Source organism: Patiria miniata, unplaced genomic scaffold (genome assembly GCF_015706575.1).
Source record: "Patiria miniata isolate m_02_andy unplaced genomic scaffold, ASM1570657v1 HiC_scaffold_6, whole genome shotgun sequence".
Taxonomy (NCBI): Eukaryota; Metazoa; Echinodermata; class Asteroidea; order Valvatida; family Asterinidae; genus Patiria; species Patiria miniata.
In genome coordinates this window covers 3,120,105-3,141,800 of record NW_024037073.1, presented here as the reverse complement: position 1 = coordinate 3,141,800, position 21,696 = coordinate 3,120,105, and the positions used below count along the sequence as shown (strand labels likewise).

The window sequence follows — 21,696 nt, the reverse complement described above, 5'->3', positions numbered from 1 at the left end:
ACATTGATGTCGACATTTCTTTAATTAGCCCATTTTCCAAGCGATAGATTGGTTTACTTTACACTAAGATTGTGAGCTATTTTATCAATTATGCTGTTTTGGATGATCTTCAGACAAACGGTAATTAAAACTCAAATACAAGTCCACTTTATAAATATATCAAACATTTTGCAATTTCTTTTTTAATAGCTTCCAGTAAACACTCCATTTGTCATGGTATAAACTTCATAAACAAGAAAAATGAAGTGATCATTTTAAAAGTGGTCATTATGTATTCAATAAGATGACCAAGTGTACAATTGCTTTTGGGAAAAATCTGTGCCTCAAGAGGGCGCTCCTCAACTTTAACATAATATACCTTATGCATAGGGTCAATCTTATGAAGAGAACATCTTTTATTTTAATTCAGTAACATCGGATGCATTAAATTTTCACTCATGCATATCCCAGCAAAACAAAGGCATTGCCCTCCAAGATGGCTGCTATGCATAAGGTCTATTGCCATTTCCCAAACCTTGGTTTCGTACATAGCTTCAGCCATACTATCATTTAGAAACATTGAACATTCAAACTAAATGGAAATACGCTTAAACATTGGCCTCATATTACGGGGTTTGATGTTGCTTAAGCTGAGAGGAGATTTATTGAGCCACAGCCCCCCAGCCAAGAATGATGTTGATGGTGGAAATCAGGGCTAGCTTGTGATGGCAGTGGGTGTTGGGGTATCTACTTAAGTCTGACTTGAGTCAAGTCTAATCCAAATCAGCGCTCAGATGAAAAGGGTGCTTTTGAAAGCCTAACCCTTCTTTAAGAAAAAATCCCCGCTCAATTGGATAAGAAGACACGGCTACCTCAAACCCAACTTTGCGCACTTTTTTGCCAACTTGCGAGCTTTATCCAATTGCTTGCATGACTTCTTATCCTCCCTTTTTGTGAAGCAGTTCCGCACATGAATGACGAACGTCGAGTCTGAAAAAAAAACATAGAAAAACATTCTTTCGTTACAGAGTATTGCCTTAGCCTTGAGATACGGTGGACACAATGAGGGCGCTATTTGGAGTAGGTACATTTGGGTATTATACAAAGGAGCTTTGAATCCTAGATTCTTGGGGATAGAAAACGGGGCTTGTGACATGATTTGTAAACTATCAATTCAATTAAAGCAGATTCATTTCAAGAAAGAATGGTTTTTAATAACTTTCGACAAGTTCTGTCTAGCCCCAATAATCCCTTCTTAACGAACAACCAAATTTGTAGACTTACTTTTTCTGAATCTTTTGTTCTAAAGAATTCTCTGATATATTGAAACCAAAAAGTCGAAATCAGTTCCATTAAATTCAAGTGCCAAAAATGTTTAGTCTGTATTCACACATGAAAAAGCAGTAGAACAATCTGAAATGATTTACTACATGAATAGCTCCGAGACATGACATAACACACTTTATGTGTGCTTCCATAAGAAAGCACACATGTAAACAAAGCATGACATCATTCTGTCAAAGGTCTATTAATTCATACCTGGTGTCTGCATGAGTGAAACAATCACAGCTTTCTGTAGTGCAACCTTCTTGTTCTTTTTGAGGAGTCTTTTCACAGTCTTTTCGTTGAAGTGATAGGAAAGCCACCAGTCTCTCTGTCTCCAACATGCCATGATCGCGCCCATGCCAGCACAGTCTTTCCTAATCCACAAGAGAGAAAAAAACATTGTTGAACAAAGCAGTATACAAAAAGCAACCCAGGTTGACCCAAAACAGCTCAGGTTGACCCAAAGCAACAGCAACTTAGTTTGACCAAAAGCGACTCAGGTTGACCAAAAGCGACTCAGGTTGACCAAAAGCGACTTAGGTTGACTCAAAGTGACTCAGGTTGAACCAAAGCGACTCAGGTTAACCCAAAGCAGCTCAGGTTGACCCAAAGCAAGTCGGGTTTATTAAAAGCATCTCAGGTTGACCCAAAGCGACTCAGGTTTACCCAAAGCAACTCAGGTTAACCCAAAGCTTCTCAGGTTTACCAAAAACAACTCAGGTTGACCCAAAGCTTCTCAGGTTTACCCAAGCAACTCACGTTGACAGCAACTCGGGTTGACCCAAAGCGACTCAGAGTGACCAAAAACGATTCGGGTTGACCCAAAGCGACCCAAATTGACTCAGGCGGACCCAATGCGACCCAGGTTGACCCAAAGCGACCCAGGTTGCCCCAAATAGACAGTGAATGTGAAACACTTGTTATTTGTTTTATACAATGCCTGAATAAATCCTTGTCATCTTTTGTGCAATGCAACTTCTATTTACCGTGGAATACAACTTTGTATTTTTGCAGGGTGGCCGGGCCATGGGATGGGATGAATAATTCAATGACGTGTGATCAAAAACCCACGAATCAGATGACAAGAATTCATTAAGGTGTTGTATATGTGTGAATTTGCCAAGTTTTGGCAATCTACTTACTTCTGAACAATTTTCGTGAGGTGTTTTGCGAGGGCCTTCCACGGTGCTAGCCTCTCATACCAGCAGGGATAATCCAACATGTCAAACAGCACTTTGATTATCAAGCCAATCTTGTCGCTGTAGTCGGGGTTCTTTGTTTTGAGCCCCTGGTTGAGGAGACTAACCAACTCCAGTGCCAGAACATCGGATGGAATTCTCCTCACATAATCCTGGGCGAGTTAAAAAAAATGGGAGACAGGTGGAAAAATTCTTGGTCATAGCTGTCAATGTATCAACCTCTTCGATATTTGCAATACATATCTTGGGTACGGATGACAAACAAACCAGGCATTTTGTGCGCAAACCCAACGTCCTGTGAACCAGTTAACAGTTTTGAACCCCCTGTCAATTTCAAAATGCTTGTGCTAGAGACGGCCCCAGAAACCTACCTTTAGAACTCTGATCATCTCCTCTTGGTCGCCATTGTTTCTCTTGAGATGTCTATACAAGTATCTGTAGGCATTAGGGTTGTCTGGACATGAGACGCAATAATTCTGCAGTAATTCTCTGGCAACATCCAGCTTGCCATTTGTTTCCAGTATCTAGGTGGGAAATTTACAATATTGTGTTTCAACCTTCAAGGATGTCATTTCATTAGCACTGCATAGTACTAAGTGCTGTCCAAGTGCTTGGGAGAAACAATGCAGGGGTTTACTGGGGTGGGCATAACACAGTATTGAATGTACATCCTAATGCAAAATTCCATCATAGGGCAATTCCAGTATTATGTAAAGTCTGTGACAGGAGGCTTTAACCACTTTACACCAGGATTATTTTTGCCGGAAAATTTCAATTTTCACAAAAGGCAAAATTTTCCAGCCAAATTTTCCAACCAAATACTGGTTTGCAAGAGTCATTTCAACAGTATTTGTATGGTATTTCTCGCCGAAACCTCAGATGTTTCATTACTCAGGGGCAACTCTGATGTATAACTCTGTGCCCATGCCTGGTCTAGGTCCACGCCTCCTCATACATATACTTACCTCTGCTTGCTTTGTAATGAAGATGTCCCAGACACCAGGCTCATCAGGTACAGGAATAGTGAAATCACACGACTCATCCCGATATCTAAACCCAGCTCCGTCTGTGTGATCAAAACAATTCCATTATCACAAATATGTTTTCCATACCGCCATGTCTTTGAAACATTGTAAAACTGGACGAAGTAAAACTGCCAAAAAAATTAAAGTTGGACTTTCCAGAGTCTAAACCTAACAGTACTGATCAGGTCGACCCAAATTTGAATTTTGTGTTTTTAAAAGAATGGTAATTTTGTTGGAGCAAGTGAGATTTCGAACTCATACCTTTATTTGGCTGATCATTATCCATTTGTTGCCGTGGTAACAGACATTCCTGATACCATTCAGCATACTTGAGTAGTCCGGCGTACGCTTTGCTCATCATCACCCAGTATTTAGCTCTGTCTTCATCACGTATGCTGAGACCACGACTTGTCATCTTAGCTGACTAGGGGAAAAATTAAAATATATAATAATATTACTGCCTATTTCATAAGGCACAAATATTGATGTTCAAAGCACTTCATAATTATTACCCCTGCTTATTTGGCCTATAAAACATTCCAAAGACCGTCTTAGACCTGGGGTATATATGCAGTTCCATGCTGCCATTTTGGTGCAAAGAAGCAAAACTCAATCCCAGTGATTGTCTTTGCCTTCACAAGTACCCACTGACTTCTGGGTGGCAGCAGGAGTTAGTGATAAAGTGTTTTGCCCAAGAACACATGCACCACAAACCCCCAGGCTGGACTCAAACCCACAACCTGCGGATTGCCCACAGCGTTCACAGCTCCAGACCAGGAGGCAATGGACTATGCACTTTTCTGAAAGAGCTGCCACTAAATTAAGGTGTGGAGTTATGCAGCATGCATATATGACCCGTCACCATGAAACGGGCAGAAAGTCAGAAATTGCCATTTTGCAGTACACAGGGAAATACCAAAAGTTGAAGGAGTGGTTTTTGTTTTTTTAATGGACCTCAATCTGAGAGTCCTCCTTTACACCTTTCTCAAATGTTTTCAAATCTACCAAACATTCATTAAATTGATTCTTAACCCATTCTGTTAGTGGCCTTTCAACAGTCAAAACTCAACAGTGTGCGACATTTTGGGGATCATTCTGAGATTCAAATGTTGTTAAGAGTGAAATCTCTGTTTTCTAATTATGACAGATTGTCAGAACAGACCGAGCAGATACAAAGGACTCACAATGAATCACAGAGAACAACCATAAAAGCATTATCTTTTTTTTTTTTAATATATACCGACCTGGATTTCAAACTCTGCATCCTTGAATTGTCCTCGACTCAAAAGATAGAAGACCTTCTCCAGTTTTTTCCTCTTATGCCGATGCCAAATGCCCTCCATTTTACTGCAAACCACAGGAAGAAACTGAAGAAAATAAGATCCTGCTGCTGGCTTGTCATAATCATAAAAACACTCAAATGTTCATAGCACCAACAGTCGATGTGCTTTTGACCACTTTCATGAGCCCAGTAGACGGAACATATCGCATGTGCAGGCTGGTTTGTGTGCATATAGCGTACGCATGACTTAATTTATTCTGATTGTGCACATAGCCATAGCTTCTTCTCATGAGCATCCGGCGGTCAGCAATGCTATCAAACATCCCTCCCAGTGGTCTCCCCCAACTCTCCCTTTGCAACCGTTGAGGGGGTACTTGTGCATGGAGTCCACACTAGATTCTACTAATAGACCAAGCCCCGCTCACCGTTTGTGTACATATCTCACAGTGCTTGTGACCTAGTCTGACTGAGCTACCTTGGTCACATGACCAAAAGGTGTGACCTTATTGGTCAATGCACACTATTTGATTGACAAGCAGCAATGGCCGTTAGGTAATCTTCTCACAATGTCACCTGGAACGAGATGACATCACTCACATACATTTTTTTTACAAAAAAAAAATTACAAACTGCATATACATTCACAAGTGACGCACAATCACTAACTCAAGAAGCAACTAAAAGATAAGAATATCAACTGCAGAAGAGTTATTGCTAGAGTCTTCAGACACACTGGGTTGTATGAGAGCAAGGAAAACTCACCTTGTAAACTGCATGATCAATTCTGGGTCTGCATCTGGGTAGTTGTACAAAATCTCTGTCCCACACTGATGAAGAAAAAATAAAGTGGTCACATTAATCACGGCCTGATCAAAAACGTTTGGGTCCAAAAATCAATCGGAAGAACAAAGACACCCAGGTGAATACGATCATATCTGAGTACTTTTTCAGGTACCTGAGTCCAAGCAGTTGGACCTTCTTGCTCCTGAGCAAGGCGCTTTACCATCATTGCTTCGTCCTTTGGATGGGACGTGAAGCCGTAGGTCCCGTGTGTTGTGTAATGCACGTTAAAGAACCCAGTGACACTTATCGCTAAGAGAAGGGGTTTGCCCCGGTGTTTCTGGCAGTGGCTGCTTAATGCGCCGCAGCACCTTGTAAACCATTATAAAGGTGCTACATAATGGTTCTCATATTTCCCATGTACTTCATTTACCTGTCTCTAGTAATACACATAATTTCCAGCGCCTTGAGTACCTAATTGTTGGTAGATACGTGCGCTATATAAGACTTCGGTATTATTATTACATATTGCACTATTGAACACGCCCCAGGTGGCACCCTACATTGTGAATCATCCCTATATGACGTATCCCACCATACCTTCCACATGTAGTCGTCATGTACATGTGTTGGGTAGAGGCAGACCATTTCCATAGCCTGGCTTGCTTCACGCCATCGGTGTGTTAACAGACAATGTTTAAGTGCTGCCAACAGAAGCCAAAACCCTGTCCGGTCTGCGGAGGTCAGAGGTCTTGTGATGGTCTCTAAAAAATGATATGAAAAGTAAAATGTAGCAAATTTCCAGCCAAGGACTATGTGGACAAGCATTCTTAAAATTGGTTCTTTCGGACAAATAAAGACTAAATACAGATTTAGCTGTGACTTTTAGTTTGATTAGGCAAGCTTTAGAACAATGGACTCTTCCTGCTTGTCAACAGTGCAATGGACCAATTAGATCACAGTATTTGGTCAGGTGACCATGGTAGCTCGGCTAAACTCTGTCACAAGCACTATGAGAAATATACACACACCAAAATGGGTGTGGGTAATGACCAAATCCACAACGAAGGGTTCATTGTGGTCAAGAAAAATAAACCAATTTCTCATCTCGTCCATACATTTTGTCTTTTTCTTTGTTTCCAATAAAATTATAGCTATTTGTACAATCTGGTAGAAAGGGTGATAGCTCGATCCTTTAGACACAAAAGTATCAGCAAAAGAGTCGTGAAACTGAAGAATCCATCTGCCATCTTGGAAAATCTGTCATCTTTGGGGAAAAAAAGGCCTTCTCCTCCTTTTTTTTTAAAAGCCCGGACAAGAAACTATTTTGTTTCTACTTGGCCTCACCCAAGGACTTTCTCAGAGTATAACCATGAAGAATCGCACAGGTCATCCAGTTTTCATCTCAAGATCTGATTTCACAGTGACTTACTTCTGATGAATGAACTGAGGCCAGCCAGTGATTGTCCATCGTATTGGAAACTTGGCTGCCCCTCCTCACCGAAGACGGAACTGGCCTCTGAATCTCTCGTCTCAGTGGAATCAGAGGAGTGATCGGAATCAATGTTGTTGGGATCCTCATCATCATCCAATTCAGAAATGGACTCCAATGGCTCATTGTCGACATCCTCTTCCATGGCCTTAGATCCCTGAAAACATGACATTTAATTTTCATGTTACTACGTTCATTAATATTAAGTATGTTATGCCCCACCCACATCACTGGTACAAACTCAGTATTGTTGGAAAGTTGGGACAGTCCATACCATACTCCATAGTTGGCATATGTTCCCAACTATAGCTGGGATCGTCCCAAATAATGGTTTGGCGTAACACGCACATTTCAGGGACTAACGTAATGTTTGTCACTTCTATATCATCCCATTACGACGTGATAGGTCCCAACCATCACAAATTGAGTGAGCTTAACAGATTGTCATTGCATCTGATGTCACATTGAGCACGGGTTTATTTCATTGTCACATAAGGGGCAGTCTATAAAATATGAACGCACAATGCCAACTTTTTAGACCCCCCCCCCCTGTACGCATGGTGCAATGTACATGTATATGCAGTGGTTCCCAGCCCCCCCCCCCCCCCCCCCTGTCCCCACCGTGCCCACTGTACACATTGTACTACATGTACTGTACTACAATGTATGTACCATTGGCGGATCCAGGGGGGTGCTACGGGGGCGTGCGCCCCTCCCGGCAGTGACCAAAATTTTGTAAAATAAGGCCATTTTTCACTCGAATGAGCCGTTGCGCCCCCCGGCACGAACCTCTCTGGATCCGCCACTGTGTACTGTCATGACTGTACAGTTTTAGTGGGAAATTTGTAGGTAAAATGATGACGAAGAAAACAAAATGCATGGCTCGGAAACTGCGTAAGATTGAAGACAACCGGGCAGTTCTGTTGTATAGGATTACCCGTAATGCGAATGGAAAATAAGGGCTATATCTCTCCCATTGGGTAGACCAGAGGCACATAAAACATTCCAGTTAATAATAATAATAATAATAATAATCCGACCGAACATGCCAACATGCCAAACCCATCAATTTTGTTTTCAAGTCACGAGTGACATATAAATGAATATCTTTTTTTTTAAATATGATTTAAAATCAATATTTAGAAGAAGATAAAAAAGATTCTGTGCTGGAGATTTTCCTTCACCTTTGAAGATTCTCGGTATCGAAACTTGTTGTCACCCCACTTCTTGTTTCACTCTCACAAGTCTCAGAAAAAAAACCCTGTAATATTTCCCTCCACTCCATCCAGCTTCCAACACCACGTGCCAGGTCACAAATTCAAATAGCGCCCTCCTTTGATGGACGTATCCAAAATATTAAGAGGGACTGTAAGTGACAGTTGCACGTTAAATTGCCTTATATTTGGTATAATTTAAACTAATTTCAGAATAGATATTATTTTTCAAAATACAAAAGTATCATTTTAAATTAGTAATTTGAATTATGATTGTATTATTGCACAACTGTAATGTAAAAATGTTCGAACAGTATTTATGTTTTTACCCCTTTTTGAAAATCAAATCACCCAAGCACAAAACAAGATGGCTGCGTACATGGACATCTTTTTGTAGTTGTACTCAACGTAAACTTCAAAACTGCTTATCAAACTACTGTTAACAGAGAAATGGCAGATGATAAGAAATTTACGGTGTTAACACCTAGTTCAGTGAAGATGGTGGGAGAATCCGCTGGCATAAGCGGCCTTTCTGACGAGATTGCTAGTATGATTGCTGAAGATGTTTGCTACAGGTTACGGGAAGTCACTCAAGTAAGATTACACCTGTACACATTTGATTTCATGATTTGTTGGACCCGGCCTACATCATGGCCTACTTCACTAACTCACAGTAATAAATTCATTAAAACTATAGTAATTATATACTGGGCTCAATAAATGGGGGAGAGAATGTTGCAACTTGTCATCACTTCTTTCTTCATTTGGAAGTCAGTCATTGCAAAAATGTTGAAAAGACATGAATCTGGGACTGAGAAACATCCAAATTTTCTTGACTCTCCATAGACTTTGTACACAACCGCTGAAGTGGCGTCTGGATACATATTTTCCAACTTATAAAATTGAACTTGTATTGGTTTTTTGTTTGTTTATGGGCCTAATACTTTATTTTTTTTTTGTGGAAATTGGAAGCAGGCCTACCTGATAATAACACAGGAAAAGAAGCTGGGCATTCCTAGATGACAATTGTCTGCATAATTGCTCTATTTTCATTCTGAATTTGTCTTTTTGTTTTATGACATCTAGGCTAGCACTCAATTCATGAAGCATGCAAAGCGCAAACGTCTGAATGCTGAGGATTTTAACAAGGCTTTAAGATGGAGTGATGTTGAGGTAAGTATTGCAAAAACAAAGGAGGAAAGTCTCATTGTCTGGACTGAATGTACCGGGTTTCTTTGTTGTTGTTTTTGTTGTTGTTGTTATTTCATTTACTTAAATTGATTACATCCGCTCTCCCAAATTTAAACCAAAAAAAAATTATAACCAACTTTTTTGTTGTTGTCATTGCTGTAGTTGTTATTTTTTGGTATATATATATATTTTGGGGGGGTATATCCCAAATTGAATACAGAAATTGACTTGTCCTCCACCCCCCCCCCCCCCCTAAAAAAAAGAAAAAATTAAAATCTGTGCGCAGTGAAAATCTTGGTGAACAATTTTACCAACATTTGTTCTCTATCTAGTATGAGTAGAATGCAATATCCCGAAATCACTTTTCAACCTCAGTGACATTCAATCATCGATAATATGTTGAAAAAGATAATAATAAATGTGGGATTGAGAAAACGTTTTCAGTTTTGTCAGGCAATACTTAGAGAAAGTACTTGGAAATTTCACAACTCACATAGACTTTGTACACAACCAGCATACAATGTATGTAGCCTTAGGATACTACATTCTTTCCAATTAATCAGTTATCATTGCAGATATTCATTTTGGTATTCAATTATTTTACAGCCCATCCACGGCTATGGAGCCCGTGACCCTCTGAACTTCATACCTGTCAAAGACTCTGAGCTGTTCTTTTCTGAAGACCGGGAGATCAACTTAATTGATCTTGCAATGGATGGAAAGATCCCGTCTGCCCCTGGAACAACATCAGTCAAAGGTTTTAAAACACTTGCCTCTCTTGAGGCAGGGGCCATGTCACAACAGGCAATTTGCAGGCATCTTGTTCCAAGCAATCTTTAAAAACCAAGGTTTTTCCCCATAAAATATTGGAGGATGTACTGTACTCTTCTCAAAGATTGCTTTAACCCTTAGTGCAATTGGTTGCCTCCTCATCACATGTGAGAATTGCCCCCTTACGAGTTACGACTTAGCCTTTACCTTGAAACTGGTGTTACGATGCATCACAAGCATATCACAACCTGTCGCAAGTACATCACAAGTCCAGTCACAATTAGCCTTGTCCAAGGCGGTCTTGGTTTTTGTCGGAGGGAGCCTGAGATTTGGGCATGCACATGAACCTCGGCAAACGAACCATTGTCCAGTCCATGCAGACACAACACATGCGTTGTACTTACAAAAAAAGTACGTATAGGCCTACACCACATGGGCTAGCGAGCTAGTAAAGGATGTGCGCTGTGGGCCGCATCAATCGTCGTTCTTATCGTTGGCACACTGATTTAATTAATGACAAACCAAATGCCTTGGTCAAGGCTAAGTCACAAGTAACAGTGGATGAACAGTAACAAACAAATGCCCTTGTCGGAGTTCATTTGAATAGCTTGTGACTTGACTTGGGTCTGGAGGACTGGTGATGGGTTTGTGATAGACTTGTCTACTACACTGATGAGTATACTGTACAGAAAATTTATGTTGCATTACAAGCATATTTCTTGCAAAAAAACTCTTTGTAAGCTGGTATTGTAGAAAGTATTGCCAATACCTGAGGGTTATCATAATTTGTAATTTACTTTGTGATGGAGAACCATTTATTTCAATACCGCAATCAGTTTTCTAATTGGTCTGATTGTTAATTATGTTATTGAAAGGTTGTGACCATTCTTCTGGTCAAATTCATAATGCATGAACACTGTCAAAGACTTGTAGTAGGAATTATTTGCAAAAGTAACATGCTTTTTTGCAAAAGTGATATTTTATCTATATATTCTCACTGCAGCTTCTTGGGTTGCAATCGAAGGTATACAAAAGTCATCGGGAGCCCAGGCTGGAACAGGTAATTGGACTGTTATTGTTGTTGGTTGTTACCCATGTGCACTTGTTTTACATCATATTACATTGTATTCATTCCTTGATGAAACCATACAATTATAGAGTGTTTGGGAGTTTGGAGCAGTATAGGGAGACTAACAGGAAGGGTGGTTTGGGACAGTTTAGGAACCAATGGGTTAGCATCTCAGTAATAGTAGATGAAACAAAACTTTTACTACTGCACACCAACCTCTAAGTATACGTCGGTTCCAGTAATAAAGTCTAAACTAGACTAAGTAAGCCTCGTAAAGATGGTCCCAGAATGCACAAAATTCTATTCAATTGATTCACAGTGGCCATTACCTGCAAGTTCTTATGTGTCTCTGGTCTACACGATGGGATAGATTTAGCTCCTTTTTTTTAAAAAAAAGTTGAACAAAGAAATTGACTGGAGCGGGGTTTAAACCTGCGACCTCTGGATAACTGTTCCGGTGCTCAATCAACTGAGCTATCCAGCCCTATGTTGGCGCTTCCCCAATTCGTCAATATCTTTGTTCAAGGGCGCTACTCAGAAGCCATAAACCTGTATATGCCATGCAGCCAGGAATCACACCCAATGTCACGATGCAGACCTGGGAAATTGTATTTTTTTTCATACGCATTACAGGGTAATCCTATGCAATAGCACTGCCCGGCTCTCTTCACCAGCCTACAAGTGAGTCAGTCATTGAGTCAGGCAATCGGTCATTGAGTCAGTCAGTCATTTAGGTACAAAGAGGACACTAGGCTAGCCCTCTGGGACCATAGACAATTTACCAAACATTGTTTTCACCTGTAATTTCAGGGGTTACCCACAAGTTTCAGTCGCTGTCACAAGATTTCCAGCAGTATTACAAAGACGTCACCAAAGCCATCTTAGAATCAGACAAGCAGCAGGCAGAGGTAGGGTTCTAGTCTGTGAGGACTCCCTGCAAGTACATACATGCAGCTAGTACATGCAGATAGCACTGTGTGACTGTTATAGGCCCCAACTATAGCATTACCCCGCTATATCTATAGTTTGGACTTTCCCCACTATAGTTTGGGCCATTGGGCGTAACATTAACACTGAAAGCGTTGTTACAAGACTCTTTTGTTTCTTGCATGTGCTGACTTTCAGCTATACAGGGTGGCCCCCCAAAAAACGGAACGGTGTACTTCTACCCTGAGACTCAAGCAACCTATACCAATGCATGGGGAATTCTGTTAAAAGAAAAATGATACCAAGATCGCCTGATTCAGTCCAGTAGTTTTTGTTCTAGAGCCCTTTTGTGAAACAAAATCAGAAGTCAATTGGCACCGATGAGTTACTAAACCGCGCCCGCGAATTTTGATTTAATTGGATAGAGGGATTAATTGTAATGTAATAATACCCACATTAAAGAAGCGTGCTTCACAAAATAGGCTCTGCAGCAAAAACAACTGGACCGATTCGGGAGATCCTGGTATCATATTTCTTCTCTAAAGAGATTCTCCATCCATTGGTACAGGTGGTTTGAGTCTTCTTTTCAGCCACCCGGTATATAAAAGCCGTTTAAAACTTGCATTCCAGATTTGCACCAAACACAATTGTCTCGAAGTTTTGAGTAAAGTATGTGAATTGTACTACTTTTAGGAGTGACTACATTGAGAGAGAGCTTGCAGTTGTTTGAACAACTCAAAGAGTCTAGTCAATGGAAAATGTATACATCAAGTCAAAGGCGGGTCCAGAAGAGAAATTTCTTGGGGGGCCAAAAAAAAATTTGGTCCCCCAAAAAGTGGGTGCAAAAAAATTACGTGGGGTTTGGGGGCTGCTTAAGGGCCCTGGAAAAAAAAAATGGATTCTAGATGCTCTGTGGTGCGATCTGAGGCAATTTCTGACAACTTTACCCAATATTTTTGAGGAAAAGTTGGTGGTGTACGCAGTGCCTGCCTTTATTGCGACATCACTTTAAAAAAAAATTGGGTTTGTTTTTTTGGGAGGGGGCCATGGCCCCCATTGGCGCCATTGGATCCGCCCTTGCATCAAGTTTGCCCGTCTGAAACCAAAAAAGTTTTGTCCGGTGTGATTCTGGAGCACTAGTCTGTTTTTCTTTTCTGGTTTCTCCCCAGCTATGTCTGAGCGATCTTCGTAAGAACACTAAAGTGTCCGGTTTGTTGCCCTACCTGGTCAACTTTGTGTCCTGCGGAGTGAAGATGGTCAGCCATGACCTGTGTCAGTTGATGAGGCTGATGCACCTTGTGGATGCCTTGATACATAACCAGGCGCTGTTCCTAGGCCCTTACGTGAGTACAAAGCTTTGTATTTCTGGCCTTCATTACTAATTATTTTATCCGATTCTGAAACTGCGTCTGGGCTGATCCACAGCGTCGAATGTACCTTTTGGGCAATGATAGTTATAATCATCAAGTGGATTTTTAATTCTGATAAAACACATGCATTAGGCCAAATAAAAAAAAAACATGTTTAGCGTCCCCTCCCACTTCCTTCTTGGAGGCCGCCTCCTTTTTTTTCTTTTTTTTTATGGGAAAAAAAAAACCCCAAAAATATAAATTTTAAACAGTGACATCATTTTGGCCTCTTTGTCTGTTGCATCTAGCCCATATATAACTGGTATGTCATTTCCTGAGCCCAAGTGGCGGCTATACTCATAAATTAATTTTTCAGTTGCAAGTAACAGCTGAACTGTTGAAAATTATTAGTTATAAACTATGTAAGCCACATGGACCACATTGGGGTCAACACACCTTGGGTCAGACAAATGAACAAACCACTACTTAGTCTATAAATTATACTGAACTAAAAAACCTTTAATTTGAAAACTCGGTCAGAACTCTAGATCCAAATCTATAACACCAGCGCTGATGATAATCAAGAAAAACTTTAAGTAGGCCTACATGTAAATGTTTAGGTCAACAATGACACTTTATGAAATAAACAATAATTTATCTTTCTGACAAAAACAAAATACCGGTATACAGACAATATTAGGGCCCTAAATATATTCAAACAAGGATATTTGAGACTCTTGATGTCACTCTAAGGCAATCAAGTCCCAATCCAAAAATGTTGATTGACTAGTCAGTTCAGTTCACTTCACTTCGTGGAGTTCCGGCGAAACCACAGAAGTTCAACGTCACTGTATACGCTACACAGTAAATGGTTCCTTCACAAGATCCCTCCTGCTTGGAGATAGACTGATATGAGGGATGCTCCTGTTACGGTAGTTCACCTAATGCAGACAGCATACATGTAATTCCTGTCCTTGTGAAGATGTAACATGTGTAAACTCACATGTGGCCAGTTCAGTCACCAACGGCTTGATCCACTCAAGATGTGGAGCAGAGTTCCAGACTGTGACTGTCCAGGCAGCAAAAATACGGATCAAGTTAATCCCCAAAAATATCAGGGTACACCTGAGAGTAAAAGAAAAGCAAAATATGTACCTTAACAAAAGGCTTGTGTCTCTACACAAAGCAATGTAGGGGGTCAAAGCAGACGGTAGATCAAATAATCCACCCAACTTCTAGCATCAATACACTTTAAACTTGTTCAGTTTCTAACACAACTCAACATGTCACTTAATTTGAATCATCCCAGTATGTGAGGTTTCATTACGCAAAGGTATATTGGTCACAAGATCAATTATTTCTTCTAGATGCATTAAAACTGGCTCCCGATTTAAACAATTCACATTTGTTTCTGTAACGTTAATTTCAACATCAATTATCAACACAACTTATCATCAAAAATCACCCCAAATGTTATAATCATCCCATTATCCTTCACTTATTCTCACCTGAGAGCCACAAGCTGTAGGATTTTCAATAAATGTCAAACTAACAGTTGACTTTTAGCAAGAATCTTGGCATTTCACTGCGGGAATTTCGCCAAAACATGTGCGAACATAGCGCCTGCCATGGTTACAGTACACGCGCGTCTCATAACCGCTTGAGGGCGCACTTCAGCGTACCGCACGGGCTACACATATAATTCAATAAAATACAGATAATAAGCTTCAAAATGATTTATATGTTTCATTTGTGGCAAATGGACCATTTTGAAATTTTAGCAATTTCTCTTCTGTCTGTGTGAGATTGAATGAATATAAGAAATCTTGACTCTATCCACTAGTTGGTGAATTTGATCTCGACGGTGAAGTACTGTATCTTGGAGCCCTTGGCTGTCTCTATCAATCCACTCAATGACCACTGGGCGCTGAGAGACTACGCAGCAAGGCTACTCTCACAAATACTCAGGTAATTTGTAATAAAAATCTGTATCTAATACGTGCTAATACAAAGTGAGTTAAAAAAAAAAAAAAAAACCCAAATGCCGGGACTATTGTTTTATTGAAGTTCTGCATGTAGCACTTTCAAAATCTAGGATATGGAAGCCAAATTCATAAACTTTGTTGTAGTACAAGAATCATTCAAATCACTCGTGTACTTTTCCAGTTACGGAATTTTAAACACAACCACCGTTTTAAAGTTCTGTCCACGGATCACAAAAAAGTTCAGTGTTCTTTTAGCAAAACGAAAACAAATCACATAGGGATGTGTGTGAATTTCTTTCGTTTTGCTGAAAGAACGCACACCTTTTTTGTGATCCATGGACCGAACTTTAAAACGGTGGTTGTGTTTGAAATTCCATAATTCGAAAAGTGCAGAGTGATTTGTATGATTTTTGTACTAAAAGAAAGCTTATGAATTGGGCTTTCATATCCTTGATTTTCAAAGTGCTACATGAAGAACTTCACTTAAACAATAGTCCCGAAATAGTCCCAGGTTTGCAGAATTGCTGATGTTGCTGGCATTTTTACTTTTGGCGTGATCCCTGTCTACATGGCATATGTGGGTTTATGGCTTCTGACTAGCGCCACTTGAACAAAGACATTGACAAAATGGGAATCACCACGTAGGGCTGGTTAACTCAGTTGGCAGAGTGCAGGAATGGCAATCTGGAGGTCACAGGTTCAAACCCTCCTCCAGTCAATTTCTTTGTTAAATTTTAAAAAGACACTTTGGTAGTTGGAACAAAAGATAATGCTCAAATTACTTCCCATTTTATTCTGTTTGCTAAAATTACTTATTCTGTGGCAGAAAAACCCATAATAGGACCTGTAATTATAATCTGAATGAGCACAAACATGTTTCATCTTCACGTGGGCACCAGGATGTTTGGTGACAAGACTTGCAATTCCCTCCTGACACTATGTAACTGAACGAGGGGGTACTTTACACAGTGTTCATAGGTAATAAAGTCATGTATATTGTGTTCTTATCTCAGAGAAAATTCCCCAAAAAACTTCTATACTAATAAGCAAGCCCCGTCTCTCTGTCTGGCTATGCATTTTGCCTTGTGATCACTTAGAGAGTTGAAACTGCCCCCCCCAACTTTAACCCCAGTTTCGCCACTGCTTCCTGTGCACAGTGTGGGCTTATGTTGTAGTAACATTTACAGAATATTCTTGACATTTTTTTATTTCAGATCATCCAAAGAGATCATGGGTAGATTTGAGCATCAGCTCTTGGCCGCATTGAAGGAGGTCTTGAGCGACCCAGCCAGGCCACTCTGCTCTCATTACGGTGCTGTTGTTGGGCTCTGTGCACTCGGAACTAGGGTAAGCTCCTTAGCTCTACTTTGATGCACCGTAGGGTAGGGCTTGTACAGGTTTTACTGGCATTGGGTAACCATTTCTGTAATCGTTGAGTACCCACACAACAGTCCTAGAAGTAAAGCTGCACTTTTCATTGTGTGATTCTCTGCAAACTGCCCCGGCGCCTTGCCACCACAAATAAAAACCGTCAACACCAATCTGATCATCGGAAATGGTCAGCAACTGGACTTCAAACAAATATTTCTTGGACCCAAAAAACAGATTTACAGTGATTTTTTTTTATGCAAAAACTAATAAAACATTATTTTTACTTCCCTGAAAAAAATGAAAGCGGGTACATGTCAACTTTGATCGCGTATCTGAAATACGTCGCGTGAAGTGTCCTCAACCAATGAAATTTCACAACATATTTTTAGCACCATGGGATAACATCTAAGTTGGTAGAGAGCATTCTATTGGATCAGAATTTTACAAGTCTTATTCCCTGACTTTACAGGCTGTTGAGGAGGTTCTAGTCAGTCAGCTGTCCAGCTATTGGCCGATCCTTCAGCAAGTCCTAGAAGATACTTCCATCTCTAACTCACAAGTCAAGGTGGATGGACACAAAGTACACGGAGCCATTCTGGTAAAGTTCTTATATTTTTTTTTCTCTCGCAATGAAATTCGGGAGATGGCATTTCAGTCTTCATGTATGTATTTGTAAAACATGGGATCTTAAGACTCATATGACCCTTTGCATGTATTAGTTGCGACTGCAGTTATACTTCATTGTATGATATGGTTGTATAGAAAGGTGTGTATTGTCAAAAACAAATCTTAAGTAACAACACAGAGATGAAACTTTTCCGATTTTAATCGGAAAACCGACTTTTTTAATTTTCCAACGAAATTTTCCGATTTTTTTACAGTGTGTCCCACAAAATTTGATTTAGTAAGGATTTTTCTCACAAAATGTCATTTTATTTCAATCATAATTTCGAAGAAAAGTCGATGAAAAGTCGATGGAAATGGCACGTTAAAATCATCGCAAACGTAGTTTTAATCTCTTTCACCAGTCGTTATTGGAGTGTTTCAACGGTAGAAACACAGGGCATAACACTGATCGGAGCCTTCTCCGGCTGGACAAAAGGTTAAACATTGACAGGCGACATGGAAAAATCACTGTGTCGCACGTGCGTGCATGTACTGTACGCAATGATACCAGCTTACGTACCGCACCGTACCGTCTGCTAGCACATGGCCGGTCGGGAATGGGTAGCCTTGTGAACGATCCAGTGGATAAAATCATTATGTTGTGCGATTTTCAGAGGTTTCAAATTTAGTTAAACAAAATACAATGCCTTAAAAATCGTGATGATTATCTCGAGGATAGCGAAGAGAGCATTAGCGAAACATTTCATTGGCATTTGTTAGAAGAGAAAGACGATAATACCTGATTTTTCCCCACGTATGAATGCAAGTGGAGTAGTGGAGTTGTGTGGTTGAATGAATGGACATGATTGAAGCACCATGAACGGTGCCTTGTCTTTCGGACTTTTCCCTAGACTTTCTCAAGTAAGAAGTGAACTTCTTTATTGATGACTCCATTACTCTAACCGTAATTCGGGCATTTTATGCAATGAAAACACTGACCATTTTTTTCATCGTAAAATTTTGTTTGAATCGAAATTAAAGCAGGAGTAGGTGTCCGGAAATTGGGCATGAAGTGTATTGTACATGCATGTACATGTGTGTAATGCAGCGCGGCCCAGATTTCGGACACATATTTTTCTTCGGCATATTTTCTGATTTTTTGGCCATATGCCAGTTTCATCTCTGAACAACAATGTGTACAGTGGAATTCATATATTTTGTGGTCATCCAGTATAGAAGTCGGTGGTTTATGTTGTACATTTGGAATCGATAAGTGACATGTACAGTTTCAATGTATACATTCTTAGAGCACATAGTACTGCAATCATTTGCAAACTTTAACTTGACTGTAATGTGTTCAGTAAGAGGAAGTGTGCAATTTCAAGAAAATTACAAGGAATCCTATTTGTGAGTTGTGTTGTAGAGTAGATCATTTGTCATTTTTGCATTTTTTTCATTTGAAGCAACAAAAGTTCTCAGAATCTAAAGAAGGGCGCTTAACAACTAACCTGATGAACTTTTAGCTGTGTGAATGCTGTATATTCCGAGAAAACAATATTCTAGGATCTCGATTTCAATTCAAAATTTGCCGAGTCATATTTTGAATTGCGCCCGAAATTAGCAGCTGGGACATGCTCTCATTTAGCCGATTGCAGCTAAGCGATGTCACAAAATCGACAAATAATAGCAATCGCGCGCACTTGTGCATGGTGTCAATGCTTGCGCGTACCCATTCACGGCTTCACCGAATTAAAAACTGACTGCTAAAGGAAATTTCCAAAAATGTGTCACTTGATGCATCTTTGGAAGTTGCCTTCTTTTATTGTTTTCTTCAAAATGACAGCATGCCAGAAAGAATATCACAGGGAGTTTAGTGCCATTATTATCTTTAAACCAAGTATGCTTTTCAAGAATAATTTTGTCAGTTACTTTTTGGATAGCTGCAATGATATACTCTGCCTTTAAAGAATCAATGGGAAACTCTACATTTTGGACAGCATGCTCTGCCTGTCGTCGAGTGACTGACAATTGACAACCTCAATCTCACGAAGACAGACACAGCATACTATTCAAAATATTGACTTTCACACTGGTTTTTTTTTCTGAACCACACAACTCAACAAACAGATTCCTTGTCCCGTGGTGCAACTGTAAATTTACTCTTATTGCTGACTTCACCATGCAAACCTCCACATTTTCTTTGTAATATGTTCACAGGCTGCTGCTGAGATGCTCCTCAAGACAAAACAGGATCAGTCGGTTGATGAGGAGTCTGTGACACCAAGCCAAGAGCAGTCACCCAATGCCAGCCCGGATCACCAGGCAGAGTTTGCCTTTGGTACGGCCAGCCATCTCATGCATCTCAGCGGCAGTGGGATTTCAGGCAGCGCCGCTGCAGACCCCGTCCGGAAACCCAAGAGATGCTCCATCTCGGAGACCTACAGCCATCTCTACGAGTATCTTGGAGACAGCCTGACTCTCCGACTGCATCCAAAAGGAGAACCTAGCAAGCAGACGCTGGAACCTCCTAAAGATATCGACCTGATGCAGCTCTTGAACACTGAACACCAGAGCAGCCAGCATTACCGAGGTAACTATCAGGGAGGGTTGCTGAACCTGACCAGACGGAAATATCCTAACAGACCTCGTTTGTTATCAGGAGGAACTGGAAGGGAGGGTCTCCGCCCGCGGCACGCCAAGACCCCAAAGAAGATCCGCGGCAGGGCTGCCAGTCTCAAGGATGCCTTCCCGCTGGCTAAAACAATCAAGATACACAAATCAGACTTCAAAACCCAACTGAGCATCCCGGGAAGATTAGTGAGCTTGAAAACCAAAACAGGAACTTCAGAGGAAAGCAGCGCCGTGCCTGCTTGGTTGAAGACAAACTCGGACGTCTGGAAGATTAACATGAGGATGCCAGTGTTTGGGAAGAGGAGGATTCATTCAACTGAACCTTCCGAAGACATTCAGTCCAGTTCTAATCAGAGGACAGTGTGTGACCTTAATGCCCTCTTTTAATCCAAGTGCTCTTTTTTTTTTTTACACTGTTGAATTCAACAAAATCCTCCGATTTTGAAAATAACAGTATTGCAAAAAGTTGGAATCGCTGCCTTTAAATATCTCGTGCACAGTCATCTTCATACATCTACTTAGCAAGATGATTTAATCTTTGAATATCTTATTCATGAAAGTAAAATGGTTCTTTTCCCGTTATTTAAAGTGTTTCACATCAAGCAGAAGTGGTATTCATGAAAGAAAAATCCTTTCAGGTTATTTTCCTTATCATGGTACAGTGGAATGTCGCTATACCGAACACCTCTATACAGAACATTCGGCTATACCGAACATCATCCTTGGCTCCCGATTTTTGTGTACAAAACCAACCGAACATTGTTGTTGAAAACCGTCAACAGAAGAGCGACAAGTGGCTATTATTTCCCCAAGGCATAGAAGGGGAAAGCCATCCATCGATGTAGGTAGTAAGCTCAAAACTGTGTAATTACATAATTCAATAGTCGGCACATGTTCCAAGTCGTCTTTCAGTAACTACCAGGGCATGTAGGATGAAGTTATGAAGGGCACCATTTATTGAAAAGTGAGCACCGGAGCACCGGCAGCTTAAAATCGCTATACCGAACGATCACTATTACGAACATTTTCTGTGGATCCCGCGATGTTCGTTATAGCGACGTTCCACTGTATTTCTAAATGAGAAGGTTCTTAACCCTAACCACGTTCAAAACAAAACAAAAGAAAGTTGTCTTGCCTGAAAAGGTTTGCCAAGTTCCTCTTGAGAGTCAAAATATGACTAAAAGTATCATCATGTAACAAAAAATTATGAAATAAATTAGTCACATTGTTACTTCTAATGATATTATGTATATGGAATTACACGTTTATTTGCATGTCTTGGGTATCTTTTAAAGATGCATTCCACATGCTATTTTTCAGGTTTTTTCCCGAAAAATAGATTCCTTTTCTAAATATTTTTTTTTTTCTTGCAATACACAAGTTAATTACATTTGAATGAGACATCAACCGAGACAAGTTACTGAATTCTTACTTCACAAGTTTGAATTATTGGCTGCCAGACAATCATTCCATGAACGAACTGGGAGCCAGCCTTTTCG

The 21,696-nt window shown here is 40.3% G+C and overlaps 2 protein-coding genes across 2 annotated transcripts; one reads left to right on the top strand and one right to left on the bottom strand.

The window, feature by feature from the left end:
• Positions 1–147: 147 nt before the first annotated feature.
• LOC119742506 (TATA box-binding protein-associated factor RNA polymerase I subunit A-like) lies at positions 148–8,418 on the bottom strand. The gene is made up of 11 exons (XM_038218453.1): positions 8,268–8,418; positions 7,024–7,240; positions 6,192–6,355; positions 5,574–5,638; positions 4,774–4,876; positions 3,791–3,953; positions 3,470–3,570; positions 2,876–3,028; positions 2,448–2,656; positions 1,519–1,679; positions 148–969 (listed from the first exon to the last, which is right to left on the bottom strand). The coding sequence occupies exons 2-11, from the start codon at positions 7,226–7,228 to the stop codon at positions 848–850; spliced, it is 1,446 nt and encodes a 481-aa protein (XP_038074381.1). The 5' UTR covers positions 7,229–7,240; positions 8,268–8,418; the 3' UTR covers positions 148–847.
• A 232-nt stretch (positions 8,419–8,650) lies between these two features.
• On the top strand, positions 8,651–20,975 carry LOC119742505 (TAF6-like RNA polymerase II p300/CBP-associated factor-associated factor 65 kDa subunit 6L). The gene is made up of 10 exons (XM_038218452.1): positions 8,651–8,891; positions 9,384–9,470; positions 10,095–10,245; positions 11,263–11,319; positions 12,139–12,236; positions 13,425–13,598; positions 15,448–15,572; positions 16,804–16,936; positions 17,430–17,558; positions 19,784–20,975. The coding sequence occupies exons 1-10, from the start codon at positions 8,748–8,750 to the stop codon at positions 20,582–20,584; spliced, it is 1,899 nt and encodes a 632-aa protein (XP_038074380.1). The 5' UTR covers positions 8,651–8,747; the 3' UTR covers positions 20,585–20,975.
• The last annotated feature ends 721 nt before the right edge of the window (positions 20,976–21,696 follow it).

Bases quoted from the DNA above. Each gene is read 5' to 3' on its own strand.
- LOC119742506 (XM_038218453.1), bottom strand. From the start codon at position 7,228: ATGGAAGAGGATGTCGACAATGAGCCATTGGAGTCCATTTCTGAATTG. The intron at 6,356-7,023 runs GTAAGTCACTGT...ATCATTTTTTAG, and splicing joins CCTCAGTTCATTCATCAGAA to AGACCATCACAAGACCTCTG. The intron at 5,639-6,191 runs GTATGGTGGGAT...TTTCTTCATCAG, and splicing joins ATGACGACTACATGTGGAAG to TGTGGGACAGAGATTTTGTA.
- LOC119742505 (XM_038218452.1), top strand. From the start codon at position 8,748: ATGGCAGATGATAAGAAATTTACGGTGTTAACACCTAGTTCAGTGAAG. The intron at 9,471-10,094 runs GTAAGTATTGCA...ATTATTTTACAG, and splicing joins TAAGATGGAGTGATGTTGAG to CCCATCCACGGCTATGGAGC. The intron at 17,559-19,783 runs GTAAAGTTCTTA...ATATGTTCACAG, and splicing joins AAGTACACGGAGCCATTCTG to GCTGCTGCTGAGATGCTCCT.